Source organism: Rhinolophus hipposideros (genome assembly GCF_964194185.1).
Source record: "Rhinolophus hipposideros genome assembly, chromosome: X".
NCBI lineage: Eukaryota > Metazoa > Chordata > Mammalia > Chiroptera > Rhinolophidae > Rhinolophus > Rhinolophus hipposideros.
The window spans coordinates 87,298,369-87,312,019 of record NC_138046.1 but is presented as its reverse complement, the minus strand read 5'-3'; the positions used below and the strand labels follow the sequence as shown (position 1 = coordinate 87,312,019).

The 13,651-nt window shown below is 40.4% G+C and overlaps 1 protein-coding gene across 5 annotated transcripts in view; it reads left to right on the top strand.

Annotated features, from left to right (window-relative positions):
* Positions 1-13,651, top strand: part of LOC308494380 (G2/mitotic-specific cyclin-B3-like) — a 49,936-nt gene that overhangs the window by 12,283 nt on the left and 24,002 nt on the right. For all 5 annotated transcript variants that reach the window (XM_081042163.1, XM_081042166.1, XM_081042165.1 and 2 more), the window contains exons 2-4: positions 1,839-1,961; positions 4,300-4,386; positions 9,938-10,068. In XM_081042163.1, the coding sequence (XP_080898289.1) occupies positions 1,875-1,961; positions 4,300-4,386; positions 9,938-10,068 (305 nt within the window). In that variant the 5' untranslated portion in view covers positions 1,839-1,874. The remainder of the gene's footprint in view (positions 1-1,838; positions 1,962-4,299; positions 4,387-9,937; positions 10,069-13,651) is intronic.

Below are 13,651 nucleotides of genomic sequence, written 5' to 3'. Positions count from 1 at the left end.
CCACAGGATGCCTGTGCAAGTGAGAGGTGGCATAGCTCTTTGGCTAAAGAGAAACCTGGTGCTCAAAGATGCTAATTTGGCTGATTTAGAAGCCCAGATGCTTCTGTAAAAAAAGCCTGTGCTCATTCTACCTCCTCACACTACCACACTATGGCCTTTCACTTTAGACCATGGACTGTTGTGGAGTGTTTTTGAGTGCGATGGGAGAGACTTCATGGCATTTTAGAAAGAGCCCTGAAAAGAGTTGTGTGATCAATGCTGCTTAGTAGTTTGTCCTGTGTAGTACGTCAGTTGGAAACATTTTTGTTGTGAGGATCAGCAGGTAATAAATATGAAGGCACATACTTGTACTGACTTTTACTCAGCGACAAAATGTTTACTACTTCTCCATCCAAAGCAAAACCCAAATCAGCCTCTCTCCTTTCTTAAACCTTCTCAAGCTGTAGTCTTCTCTGCTTTTCTTTCTTAACAGCCGCTTAGCCGCAACCTAGCTTTTAGCCCCTTTCTAACTCCTTGGTGAGAGTGGTAAGTTCTTTATACTCCGCACTCCAGACAACCTGGACATTGGACATCCCTGAACCTGCTGTGCTCTGCATGTTCAAGCCTCTGCCTGGGCTTAGGCTTTCTTTGCCTGAAAAGCCCCTCAGTCTGCTTGGGAATGGCTTTGTCATTTAAGTCCAGATGGAAGGAATATGAACTCCTCTGTGGAGCTTTGCTCCGCCCCTCCTCCCTACCCCCACAAGGTTACTGACTTTCCATTGTGTTTCTATGGTACTTTGTTAAGTCATTTGTCACATTTTAATGTTAGAGTTAGAGCTGTGCATGTGAATACTTCTAGGATAAGACCCATGATTTATTTGTGTTTGTATCTCCGCTGCCTGAAGTATCTGGTGAATACTGGTACATTTGTTGCATTGCCTTTAGGGGTCTCTCTTAGTGGAATGCAGTTGAACTTGGAGATTGAATGTGGGTGAGGTTGGAAGGGCAGTTGTATCTGAGTGGGAAGGGTCTCTAGTGTATGCAGAAAAAATGATTCCTCCTGATAACGTATTTGCTTGTAAGACACATAAGTGTGTCCTAACTATTGAGGACTCAAACTAAAAGAACCTTAAGAAACACAGAATGGGGTCCTGTACTGAAGAAGGTAGGATTCTCCCAAGGGTTGTAATGACTTGTGATTTTCAATAAGTTAGTTCCTTCTGCTGTTATCTCATCTTTTGATTTTATTCCCTACCAGGTGTCTAGAACTGGATTACAGTTTCTTCGGATTGAATGCAGGCTTTGAATTCTCTCTGACCTATTGTGCCTATGTGTGTGTGCAGTGCGTTCTTGTGTCTTCTCTGTAGCATCGTTATAATCGCTGTGGCCAGGACCCCATGCCTTTTAAAGAACAATTAATCCTACCAGCTAGCTTCCATACTGTATTATCTGTCGTGTTATTGATTGTTTTCAGTGTAAAACTCTCATGTAAGTTGCCCCCAATGTTCCTAGGCCTAAAGTAAGGGCTAGGCCGTAGTTCCAGTGCCCACGGAAGATGGCAGGTGCTGTGCTGGGCTTTGTACATAGAGTATCTCATTTAATTTGAACAGAACCCTCCAGAGGTAGCTATACTTTTCTCCATTTTATAGAAGAGAAAACTGAAACCCAGGGAGTTTCAGTCACTTGCCCAAGGTTAATTGTGGTAGAACCAAGATTTGAACCCAGACCTGCCTAACTCAAAGTCTGTTTTCTCCTAGGGGTGCTATAGAGAGACTGGTTGTTTTTTTTTTAAGAGTTTCCAGAGAATTCTGTGATGTTTCTGGTGAAGGGTGTTTTAAAGTGTCCCTTTCTGATTGCAGCTCTGCCTTGGATAGACTCTGCTGAATCTGTCAGAGATGCCGCTGCCTCGAAGCTCGAAACGTGAGACAAAGAAGTCTCGGTCCAGCAAAATTGTACCCAGTGATCATGGCCAATCTGAAAAGGTTAGAGCAAGCTGCCTCTCCCAACAGCAGCATCTCGGGTAGCTTCTTCCTGTGTTGGCTCAGTCCCTACCCTCACCCTTAAATCTTTCAGAATATGGGTGGTTTAATCTGAGAAGGAGGGAAGGAGTGGGAGCTTTTGTAGTTGGAGACCAGCAAATTAGAACTTGGGGGAGAAAGTGTGAACTCTTCTTTCTCATAAATGCTTGGCTGAAATGATGGCCGCCCTCCACAGTCTGCAAAAGCAAACAACACCCTTGTTAATGATCACATTCACGATGACATTTATACTCTTACTTTCTCTCAGAGGCTCAAAGCCCTTTCCTGGAGGATGCTTGATCCATCCTGGGGAAAGTATGAAGATGAGGTCAACAAATGTGTTATGCTTTTTACAGCTATTTAATTTAAAAAATGGGTCCGTCTTGGCACTGGTGTTTGGACCTTGTGAATAGTTTGACATAGTCATTCTGATTCCTGAGATGTATGTTCGTTCATCATCATACATGTTGAAATCAGAATTTTACTGACACTAGTGAATTACCATGAAGAAAGTATTTACCGGTAGAAACATCATGAGACCAATTTAATTTCCTTGATTAGTTACCTTTCAGTACAAATATTTCTAATCATTTTCATTTTTGTTTTACTAAAATGGTTTTCATGGAGGGGCCAAATGTTGTTGTTTTTTTCTGTATAAATTGGCAAGAAAGTTTTGATACATTGATCAGATTTTTGTCCATATCAAATGTTCTGATTAGAATTCTACCATTGTAAGTGTTTTTGTATGCATGGTAGTTATTTTTCAAATTCCAGCTTTCTTGGGGCACATTTTATAAGTCTAAATTTTGTGCGTTCAGTTTCCACTGTAAATTTTATTTGGTGCTGATTATTTCTATTGGTCATATTAAGGAGGAATTAGGTAACACATCGACAGTTTATTTCTTAGCGAATTTGTGAGAAAATAACATTTTCTTTTTCTTAATTACTTCCACTAGGATTATTTATTATGAACTACACAAAAGACTCATACTTTACTTATTTCTTAGCTTAATCAATTAGAAAACAAATAATTGTCTCAGCTCTCTCAGGATTACCGTACTGGGCTGGATTGGTCTATTGCATTCTGAATCCAATTCTCTAAATTTCCGATCACTTACTGTGTCATGTAGTAACCGTTCATGGTGTAGATGGAGAGCAGAGCAAATAAATGGTCTGACCTCAGTGCATCTGTTTCACATTATGACAACTCTCTGTTATAGATAGGGCAGAGTTTATTTTCATTTCATAAAGGACACTTAGGGAATGTTCACCAAATAAAAACCGTTAAGGTGTAGGGGAGCCCTTCAGTGAGATTTCCTCTAGCTTTGTCTCCGTAGATGGTCTTACGCATTTGAGCGTGGGGCAAAGCATGTGCAGAGAAATAATACCCAGAAACAAAGCTCCCCTTTGCTCCAAAATCTTCACCTCTCCTCCCTTCTATCTTCCCTCGTTTGTGTACACTAACAAGTAGGGAGTCATATGGAGTACCAAACTGCTTTCTTAAAATACAACATTTTCCCTGTGACGTTTAAAATTATATCGGACTATATACTTTTTTTTAAAATTTGAGTTTATTTGAGCCAAACAGATGATCTGCCAGGAAGCCAGATCTCAAATGCTCCCTCGGACGGCACAGTTTTCAACTAAGAGTTCTGTCCATTTGCAGTTTACACAGAGTTTCTTTTTTACATGGATTCTCTTATTTCATACTCAGATAAGGTAGGTTATCATTCCAATTTTACTGATAAGAAAATTGAGGCGAGATATTAATTGACTTTTCTAAGGTCAACGGCTTGTAAAGAGCTGATCCAGGCCCAGATCTAGGTACATGTCGTATTGTCCTTATTGGCAATGTCTTAACATTAATTGCTTAACGTAAGAAACACTTAAATATTTTTTAAATTATTGAACTGTTTTGCCTGAGACCATCCATATTAAAGGCATGATTGGGAATGGCACGGTACCGGTGGTGGTTGTTCCTCTTGGATACGATAACCGTACATATGAGAGAAGTAAGAGGGAAAGGTCACTTCACGGAGCTATGTCGCTCACGCTGAGCTACATGAGACGGCATCTTGTCTCCCGACAACCTTGTCCCCATCATCAGTGGTACCTCCTTCAGGGACTCGAAGCAGCAGTGAGTGCCAACATTTCCTTTTGCTGTAGTTTATTGGGGTTTATTATGTGCATCTGCGTTGCTTGGAGATTCTAGAGTTTCCCCCTGAGCCCCAAAGATGACCCAAAGTCCCTGAAAAGACTGTTCACAATTGCATATACTCATTTACCTCTGTTACTTTTTTAGAGAGGAGAGAAGTACCGAGCAAAGATATCTCCATCTTCACCTCAGGGACCACTCAAAAAGAGATTGGCTCTGGAAGATGTCACCAATGTGAGTATGCTAGTCCAGTCCTCTGCTGTGGTGCTGCGTAAGTTTTAGACAACCTCTTCCTTGAGGGACCTGTCCAGTTTACCAGACTCTGACCCTCTCTGGATGTTGAGAGCTGATTTTATTTGGAACCGGTGACCCAATTTCAGAAACCGCAGGGGCTCTTCTGCTGCCATATACCATCTGGATTAATTGGTGGATCTCTCTCAAAGCCTCAGACAAACTGATGATCAGATATGAAATTGCAGATAAATATGAGAACTATGGGACCTTGCATTTAGATGCAGTCCGGAGGTGGGTCAGCTGGCTGCCTGGGTCTTAGAGGTCAGTACTTTGACGGATTGATTCATTGCAGTCTAGGGCAGTGTTGATCATTTCAAGCACTGTGGGCATTTTGGGCAGGACATTCTTTTCTGTTGTGTGGGGCTGACTGCTGCCAGCATCCCTGACCCGCAGGCATTAAGTTCCACTAGCGTCCTCAGCATAGTTACAATAAAAAAATGCCCCCCGATGTTCAGAACCATTGAGCCCCACAGTTCCACGATCTGGTTTTTAACTATGGAGATCGAGAAAGCAATTTTGACTAGAATTCTGGAGTTCACCTCCATGTTACCTCCCTTCTGGTATTATAAGGTACCAGCAAAAACCAGAATGAATAATTGGGATGTTACTAATTGAATACAGAATCAGGGCAAAGATAATCTTTAGTGTTAGTAAATAATAACTGATACCTACTGAGTGCCTGCCTCTGCCAGGCACTAGTCTAAGCACTTTTTCCTGTATCAACTTGTTCCTCATATAAGCCTATGAAGTAGATGCTTCAATTATCTCCACTTTACAAATGAAAACTTGCCCAATGTTGGTATTGAAGTCTGTTTCATCAAGGATATAGAGAACCCTGGGGAGCTCTTCCTGTCCTCCATAATAGAACGTCCTTCTGTGGCTACCAGAATACTTGTATCTACTAGATAATGTTTTACCCCCTCGGGCAGGGTTGGATAAGCATCGGCAAAGTGTTCCCCTTTGGATCTCTGCTCTTTCGATGCTATGTGACCACCCTTGTGCTGACAGTCTCTTCTCCATGGAGATGACAACATATATGATTAGGTTACACCTTTCTGCAGAATTTCAGGTTTAGTATAGAATGGTTGAAAGAGACTCCTCCCAAACCTCCCACACCTGTAACTCATTTCCTGAGTTATTTATCCATGAATCTAGAAACTTGGCTAAAATGAGGTAGCCACAGAAATCAGGACCCTATGCAATCCATGTTGGTGTGGCTTCCCTTGGCCCACAGAGCCTCTGATGGGAGTAGGGTGACACTGCGAAGCAAGATCTCATAGCATGTGGGAAACTTTCTTGTTACGTCTCAGTCCTTTGTTCCATGAAGTTTATGTGGCCATTTATGAAGACCAAGCACAGAGAAACTATTAGGAAGTACGTGCAGATATCCAGGACCCTCCTGGCTCTCTAACTGAAGTCAACATCTGCTGGGTCACATCCAGGGTGGGGGTGGGGTTAGCAAGGCATCCCTGTGCAGTAGCGTGCCCTCTGTTTAGCTTTACAGAATCTCATTTTCATTTTGCATTCAAGTTCTGAAGATTCACTTTGGTCACCGTGAATGCCTTTGGTGCTTTCTAGAGAAAGTTCCATCATTACGATGTACCTAAGCCATTCCTAGGGTTGGGCATTTGCAGACGTCTGAGCTCATCTATTTGAGGGTTTAAGTCTCATTCTCTATGAATTTTGGGGGATTCCCTGTCTGATGATTTTGTTCTTCCTGTCAGGATTATTCGGTCTCCATGTTCCCATATCTGTCTTCTCCTTGACATTCACCACAGTGAAGTCCTGGCCTGCCAAAACAGTTGCTCTATTTTAATTAGTTAATCAGCTATGAGTGTTTTTTCTTTTCCTCTCCTTTGTCATTCCAGCATGGGACAGACTGTGGATATGGGAGAGGTGGTCTTAATCCATTAGGTTCCATATCCATGTTTACCTAGATGATTTTGTGTAAGTAGGATTTTCATCTCTATTTTCCTATTTCTTGATGAAAGAGTTATGGGGAAGTACCTGTAAAGGCCCCCTTGAGCTTAGATCTGAGTATGTTAGGGCCTTGAAGCTTCACATATGGCACATACAGAGTGTTACCCTGGAGGTGAGGGTCTCCACCTCTCTCCTGCTAAGAATGCAATTCTTTTCCAATTCTGAATCTCAGTTGCACATGTAGGGAGTTTGTAAAACTTTAGGTGAAGTTAAAATAAAAACTGGGCCGGCCCGGTGGCTCAGCGGTTTGGAGCTCCTCCGTGCTCCTAACTCCGAAGGCTGCCGGTTCAATTCCCACGTAGGCCAGTGGGCTCTCAACTACAAGGTTGCCAGTTCGATTCCTTGAGTCCCAAAAGGGATGGTGGGCAGCGCCCCCTGCAACTAAGATTGAACACGGCACCTTGAGCTGAGCTGCCACTGAGCTCCCGGATGGCTCAGTTGGTTGGAGCGTGTCCTCTCAACCACAAGGTTGCCTGTTCGACTCTCATAAGGGATGGTGGGCTGAGCCACTTGCAACTAGCAATGGCCAGTGAACCTGGAGCTGAGCTGCGCCCTCCACAACTAAGACTAAAAGGACAAGAACTTGAAGCTGAACGGCACCCTCCACAACTAAGATTGAAAGGACAACAACTTGACTTGGAAAAAAGTTCTGGCAGTACACACGGTTCCCCAATAAAGTCCTACCTAAAGTTTCCTTCCCCCAAAAAACAAACAAACACAAACAAACAAATTAATAAATGAAATAAATAAATAAAAACTGCCAAGCTCTTTGGAGAGCAGAGGTGGATGGCTTGAGGGTCTTAGAAAGAAATCACTGTTGGACTGTAGTTAGCTTTATGATCTGATGATACAAAGGCATCATTTTTTTACATTTCATTTGGAAAGAGTTTCAAATTTACAGACAGTTGCAAAAAAAATAAAAATAGCTCAAGGAACACACATATACTCTTTACCTAGTCACCTATTAACATTGTGTCCTATTTACATAAATAATGTCCCTTTACCCCTAAGTATTTCAGTATATTGTCTTGTATATCCACAGTGCAATTATGAACTTTATGAAATTACACTGATAACAGTATTTTTATGTAATCTGTCATCCAATTTTTTTTTCAGTTGACTTTATATTGTCAATATTAAAAGCATTTTTCCTCTCCAGTAAAGGATTCAGTCTAGGGTTGTTCACTTGTCATGTCTGTACCTTCTTTTAATCTGGAATGTTTCCATAGCTTTTCTTTTTCTTTTCTTTTTTTATGACATTATCCTTTTTGAAGAATACAGTCCCACCCAATACCCCCCTTTAAAAATAGAACATTCCTCATTTTGTGTTTGTCTGATGTTTCCATGTGGTTAGATTGATATTATATATTGTTGGCTGGAACACTGTGTAGATGATGTTCCATCCTTCTTATAGTATCACATCTGGAGGCGTACAATGTCCATCTGTCCCTCATTGCTGAATTTAATTTTGATCACTTAGTTAAGATGTTATTTGGTTTCTCCACTGTACAATTACTGTGTTTTTTTTTTTGTCTTACAACTAATAAGCAGTCTGTGGGACACGCTCCTAAGAGCCTGCAAATAACCTCTGCATGAAAATGTCACCTAGGTTTAGCATCCCTTGATGACTTTTGCCTAAACCAGTCTTTATGATGATTTTTCCAACTCTAACACTAACTCCCTATTTACTAATTTGACCTTGGCATTCTACCACAAACACGAGCCTTCCCTTCTTTTCTGTGTATTTATTATTGGCATGGATTTATGAATTCCTATTTTTTCAGTGGTTTATTGTTCATTATTGTACTTAATTATTTTGGTGCTCAAACTGTCCCAGATTTGGCCAGTAGGGTCCACTTCAATCTAACTTCTGTGACATATTCTCATAATTGTGACATACTGCCTTTGTGACATACTCTCATAATTTTTTTGAGCAATTTCTTTCCTGCACAACGGGATGTTCCAGATTCATTTTGGATGCATTTTGTCTCAGCCCGGGAATGGTTTCAGAGACCAACATCTCAGTGCTAGATGTGATGCTATCTAGGGGTGTGTGCTTTTTATGCCCTTTCAGCAGACAGAACTAGGAAATATGTGAATGTCCACACACATACATGTAGTTAAACATACATACACATATATGTAAACAGAGATATGCACACATATCTATATACTCAGATGTATATATATACAGTATGTGTGTGTGTGTATATATATATATATATATACATACATATATGTATAAGTATATATATATTATACATGAGGTCATACAGACTTCATTCCAACAGACCAGGCTCTCATATTCCCTGATCCATATTTGTATGTTGCTTCTACAATGAGAATCCTGGTTCCGAAGAATATCAACGTATTTACTCAATACTATAATACATCTAATAGAGTTTCAAAATTACTTTTTCTGTACCATCATAATAAACCTACTAAAAATAGTTGCAGATTTATTTACAGTATTCTCTGCTACTCCATAAACCCATCCCGATCGAGAGTATATAAGTTGAGGGTATATAGTCTAATAAATACTGTGTTTACTTGGGTTAGTTGTTTCTTATCTTACATTTTCTACTCTTTTTAGTTTTTCTTTAGTGTGGTTATGGTATTTATTTGCAATATAATTAGGTTCAATTTGTTTTATTTTAAAGGTATCAGTTTTAAATTTATTTTTACTAACATTATTTATAGTCTCATGAGCTCTCCTACTGTTTAATAGAATTAGCCATGATTAGAGTTTGTGGTGGAGCTTCCCAGAGCCCCATGTTAAATAAATATCCCCTCAATGCTCTGGGATTGATATAGCACAGGTAGTGTTGTATTAGAGGTCTACCCCGAAAAGGGAATTTTTCTTTTTGTCTGTTTGTTGTTTTTTGTGGTAGTTTATTTATTTTTCTTTTGTTTTTTTCCTATAGTGGATTTTCAGCCCTTGCCATGTGGGTTTTTTTTTCTTTTTCTTTTCTTTTTTTTATTAGTTTCAGGTGCACAAAACAATGTAATAGTTAGACATTTATCATTTACATCCCTCACACAGTGACAACCCCCCTCCCTCCATCCTAGATGGGGTGGTGTGGGTATAAGGGTGAAAAGGTAGTTGATCTTGATGTACCCAGGCAGCAAAGCCAGTTATATTGCCTCCCCCGCCCCAAACATCTTATGGGGTCAAAGTGGAATGTGATGTTAGCAAAATGTCTTTTGGGGACTTTTCCGGCCAGTATGCCTGACGTGGAGATCAGAACGACATCCTATGTGTCTTAGAATCACTTAGCAATGCTATTTAGCTAGTATTTACCAGTTGTTTTGTACTGCTAGGCTCCACTGTGATTAGTCTGCTCCAGTTCTATAGTTGTTGTGAGATGTTATGGTTATTATTCCTGGAAACACCCAAACAAGGTGTCCAGGGCAGTCATGTGGGTCAGGACTTTCCTGCAAGAGCCACCTATTCGGGAATTTGTGCTTCTCTCCATTTCTTTGCTTCCCTCTGCCCCCTATTTTTTTGCAGGCTTCCCAAAGTCAACCTGCACAGCTCAAGAAGGAAGCCAATAAGGAGTCTGTGAAAGATGTTTACAAGAAGATAAAGAGGAACACACCTACTCTTCGATTGGCTGAAAACGATGAGATGAATACGAAAAAGTGAGTAGGAGGACACACAGATGGCTTTGTTTTAGATGGTAAAGGAGAGTGTGTGACATCGTTTTGACCCTTTTGTCACCTTTGAGCCCCAGTGGTGATTACTAAATTAACCCTGGTTGCTGAGGTGGGCCCTGCAATGGTTGTTAAAGTGTTACAGGTCTCTTCTCTCTCTTTCTGTCTTTTTCTGTGGTGTGTGTGCATACTGAAAGATGACACAACAGTGTCATTGGGGAATCTGCCAAAAGATGTTGTGCTCCTCTCTTCTATCTTTTAGTACTTCAGTCGCTGTTTGAGCCATCTGTGCTTGAGAATGTGGGGACATCTTAACTTTTTGGGGGATTCTTAGCAGGTCGTTGATAGCCTGCCTGTCTGCTTATACATTAGAAGCTTTAGGGGAGCTTTGTCCTTTGTTACTGGAGAACGATTCCTGTCTCCCTAGGCCAAAAACATGTTTTCCAGCTCTTACAGGGAACTGTTCAAAGGTTCTTCTAGTAGGTATGAGTATTGTCATCTAGGATTGGACAAAGTATTTATCTCTAGGAAAACTTTTATTGGAAGAAGAGTTAGAGAGTGGAGTGAGACCTCTCTATGTCCTCTCCTCATTCCAGTGGGATACATGGATAGCTATAGCAGGGCTAAGCATGGGTTCCAAAGGGTGAGTGGATAAAGTTGAACTCCTGAAAATTAACTTGCCAGGCCCACAGGACACTTTGCTAATTACCCAGCAGAAAGAAATCAAACCAGAAGATTAGCATTTAGTCCTACTTTGTTTCTTACTGAAATGGAATTCCTGGGGTTTGCATGGATTTTTTGTGAATTCCATGAATCATTTTCTTTTGAATTTCTTTCGTCATGCTGACTTGAGCAGGGAAAGCCTCACAAAATGCCATAAATACTTTTGGCTTCATTCAGGGTTCAGTGGAATGGACCGTAATAACAGACTGGAATGAATAGCTAACATTTATTGAGAGCTCACTATAATCACGCATTATTCTGAGTTGTTGTTTTTTTGTAACAGCTTAATTGAGATGTAATTCACAGACCACAGAATTTACCCATGTAAAGTGTTTAATTAAGTGGCTTTTAGTATAGTCACAGTTATGCAGCTGTCACCACAATAAATTTTAGACTATCTTCATCAACTCAAAAAGAAACCCTGTACTTTTAGCTATTATCTCAGTTCCCCCATCCTTCCCAGCTCTAGGCAACCACTAATCTGTTTTCTGTCTCCATAGATTTGCCTATTCTAGACACTTCATATAAATGGTCTTACGTGTCTGGCTTCTCACTCAGCATAATGTTTCCAAGGTTCATCCATGTTGTAGCATGCATCAGTACTTCATTCCTTTTTGTTGCCAAATAATATTCCACTGTATGGATGCGCACCATATTTTGTTTATTCATCCCTTGATGGACAGTTGCATTGTTTCCACCTTGTGGTTACTATAAATAGTGCTGGTATGAGCATTCATGCATAAGTTTTGGTTTGAACACCTAGTTCTCAATTATTTTGTTTATGTACCTAGGAATGTAATTGCTAGGTCACATGGTAATTCTATGTCGAACTCCTTGAGGAACTTTCAAGGTGTATTCCATAGTAGTTGCACCATTTTACATTCCTACCAGCAATATCAGAGCTTTTCCAATTTTCCACATCCCTGCCAACCCTTGCTGTTTTCCCTCTTGCTTCCTTCTTTCCCTCCCACCCTCTCCTCGTCCTCTTCCTCCTCCTCCTCCTCCTCCATCCTCCTCCTCGTCCTCCATCCTCCTCCTTGTCCTCCATCCTCCTCCTAGTCCTCCATCCTCCTCGTCCTCCGTCCTCCTCCTCCTTTTCCTTCTTCTTTGCCTCTCTCTCTCTCACTCTCTCTCTCTTTCTCTCTCTCTCCTTCTCCCTCTCCCCCCCCCTCTCTCCCTCTCTCCCTCTCTCTCTCTCTTTTTGCCAATCTAGTTGGTGTGAAGCAATAGCTCATTGTGGTTTATATTACAGTTGCATTTCTCTGCTGTTGAGCGTCTTTCATGTGTTAAGTGGCCACTTGCATATTTCTTTGGAGGAATGTCTATTCAGATCCTTTGCCCTTTTTAAAAATTTGGTTATTGAGCTTTTCATTATTGAGAACATTCATTATATAATGATCTCATATATAAAGCACATTAAAAGTGCTTTACATATTTTGTATACAAGTCCCTGATCAGATGATTTGCAAATATTTTTACCCATTCTGTAGGCTGTGTTTTCACTTTCTTGTTGGTGTCCTTTGAGGAACAAATGTTTTTAATTTTGAGGAATCCAATTCATTTTTTTCTTTTGTTCCTTATACTTTTGGTGTTATGTCTAAGAAACTATTGCCAAATCCAAGATTACAAAGATTTACTTTTAAGATTTTCTTTTCAGAGTTTTCAAGTTTTAGCTCTTAACTTAGGTTTTTTTCTTTCTTTTTTTTTTATAGTTTTATTTTATTTTATTTTATTTTTACATCCCTCACACCGTGAACCCCCCTCCCCCCACCCACCATCCCTCCGACCTCACACCCAGCCATCACATCACACGCATAAAATTATAGTTGGCATTCATTAATGTTTAGCCTCTGGTGCACAACACCACGATCAGGCATCCACACCAAAACCATTTCTTAAAAAGACTAATCTTCCTCTACTTGATTGTCTTGGTACCCTTATTGAAAATCAGTTGACTGTAAATGTGTTTATTTGTGAACTCTCAATTTTATTCCATCGATCTACACGTCTGTCATTATACCAGTGCCAGGACTGTCTTGATTACGGGTGCTCTGTAGGTATCTTCGCATTTTGATACTGGGAAGTGTGACTCCTCCAACTTTGCTCCTCTTTTTCAAGATGGCTTTGGCTATTCTGGGTTCCTTACAATTCCATATACATTTTAGTATCAGCTTGTTCATTTCTAATAAGCCAGCCGGCACTTCCTTTTTGAGAAATAATTCATTTTTTTATGTTCATGGAGTTGTACAGCCATCACCACTATGTACTTTTAGGACTTTTCCAACACCCCTGAAACTCATACCCACTAGCAGTCCCTTCCCTTTCCCAGTCTCTCTTCTTACCCTTCCCATCCCAGACCCCACCCCTTCCCAGCCCCAGGCAACCACCAATCTACTTTCTGTTATCGATATACCTCTCTGATGATATGTCTATTCAGGACATTTCAGATAAATGGAGCCATCTAATATCTAGTCTTTTGGATGCTCCTACTCTTGTTTATACTGATGGTTATATTTGCCTTCAATTCTCTTCTGATTTCTAGTCATCTGATTGGGTCATACTAGGTTAATCATTCTGATTGGACATGAAATCCTGTTCAAAGCTTTGCATCTGATACATGTGAACAAATGTCTGTTTTGGTCTTTTTATTATGTCACTGGGAAAACATCTTGTGAATAGCCTAGGGTAAAGGAAATATGGTTAGATACCACCAATGTTAAGTACCAGCCCACCTTTCTCCTATATGCCTTCATAAGCCTCTTATACGCCTGTCTCTTATAATACCGTCTCATAAGCCTTCAAACAATATTAATTTCAACATGCATTTAACCAGATGCTTGGTGCTGAT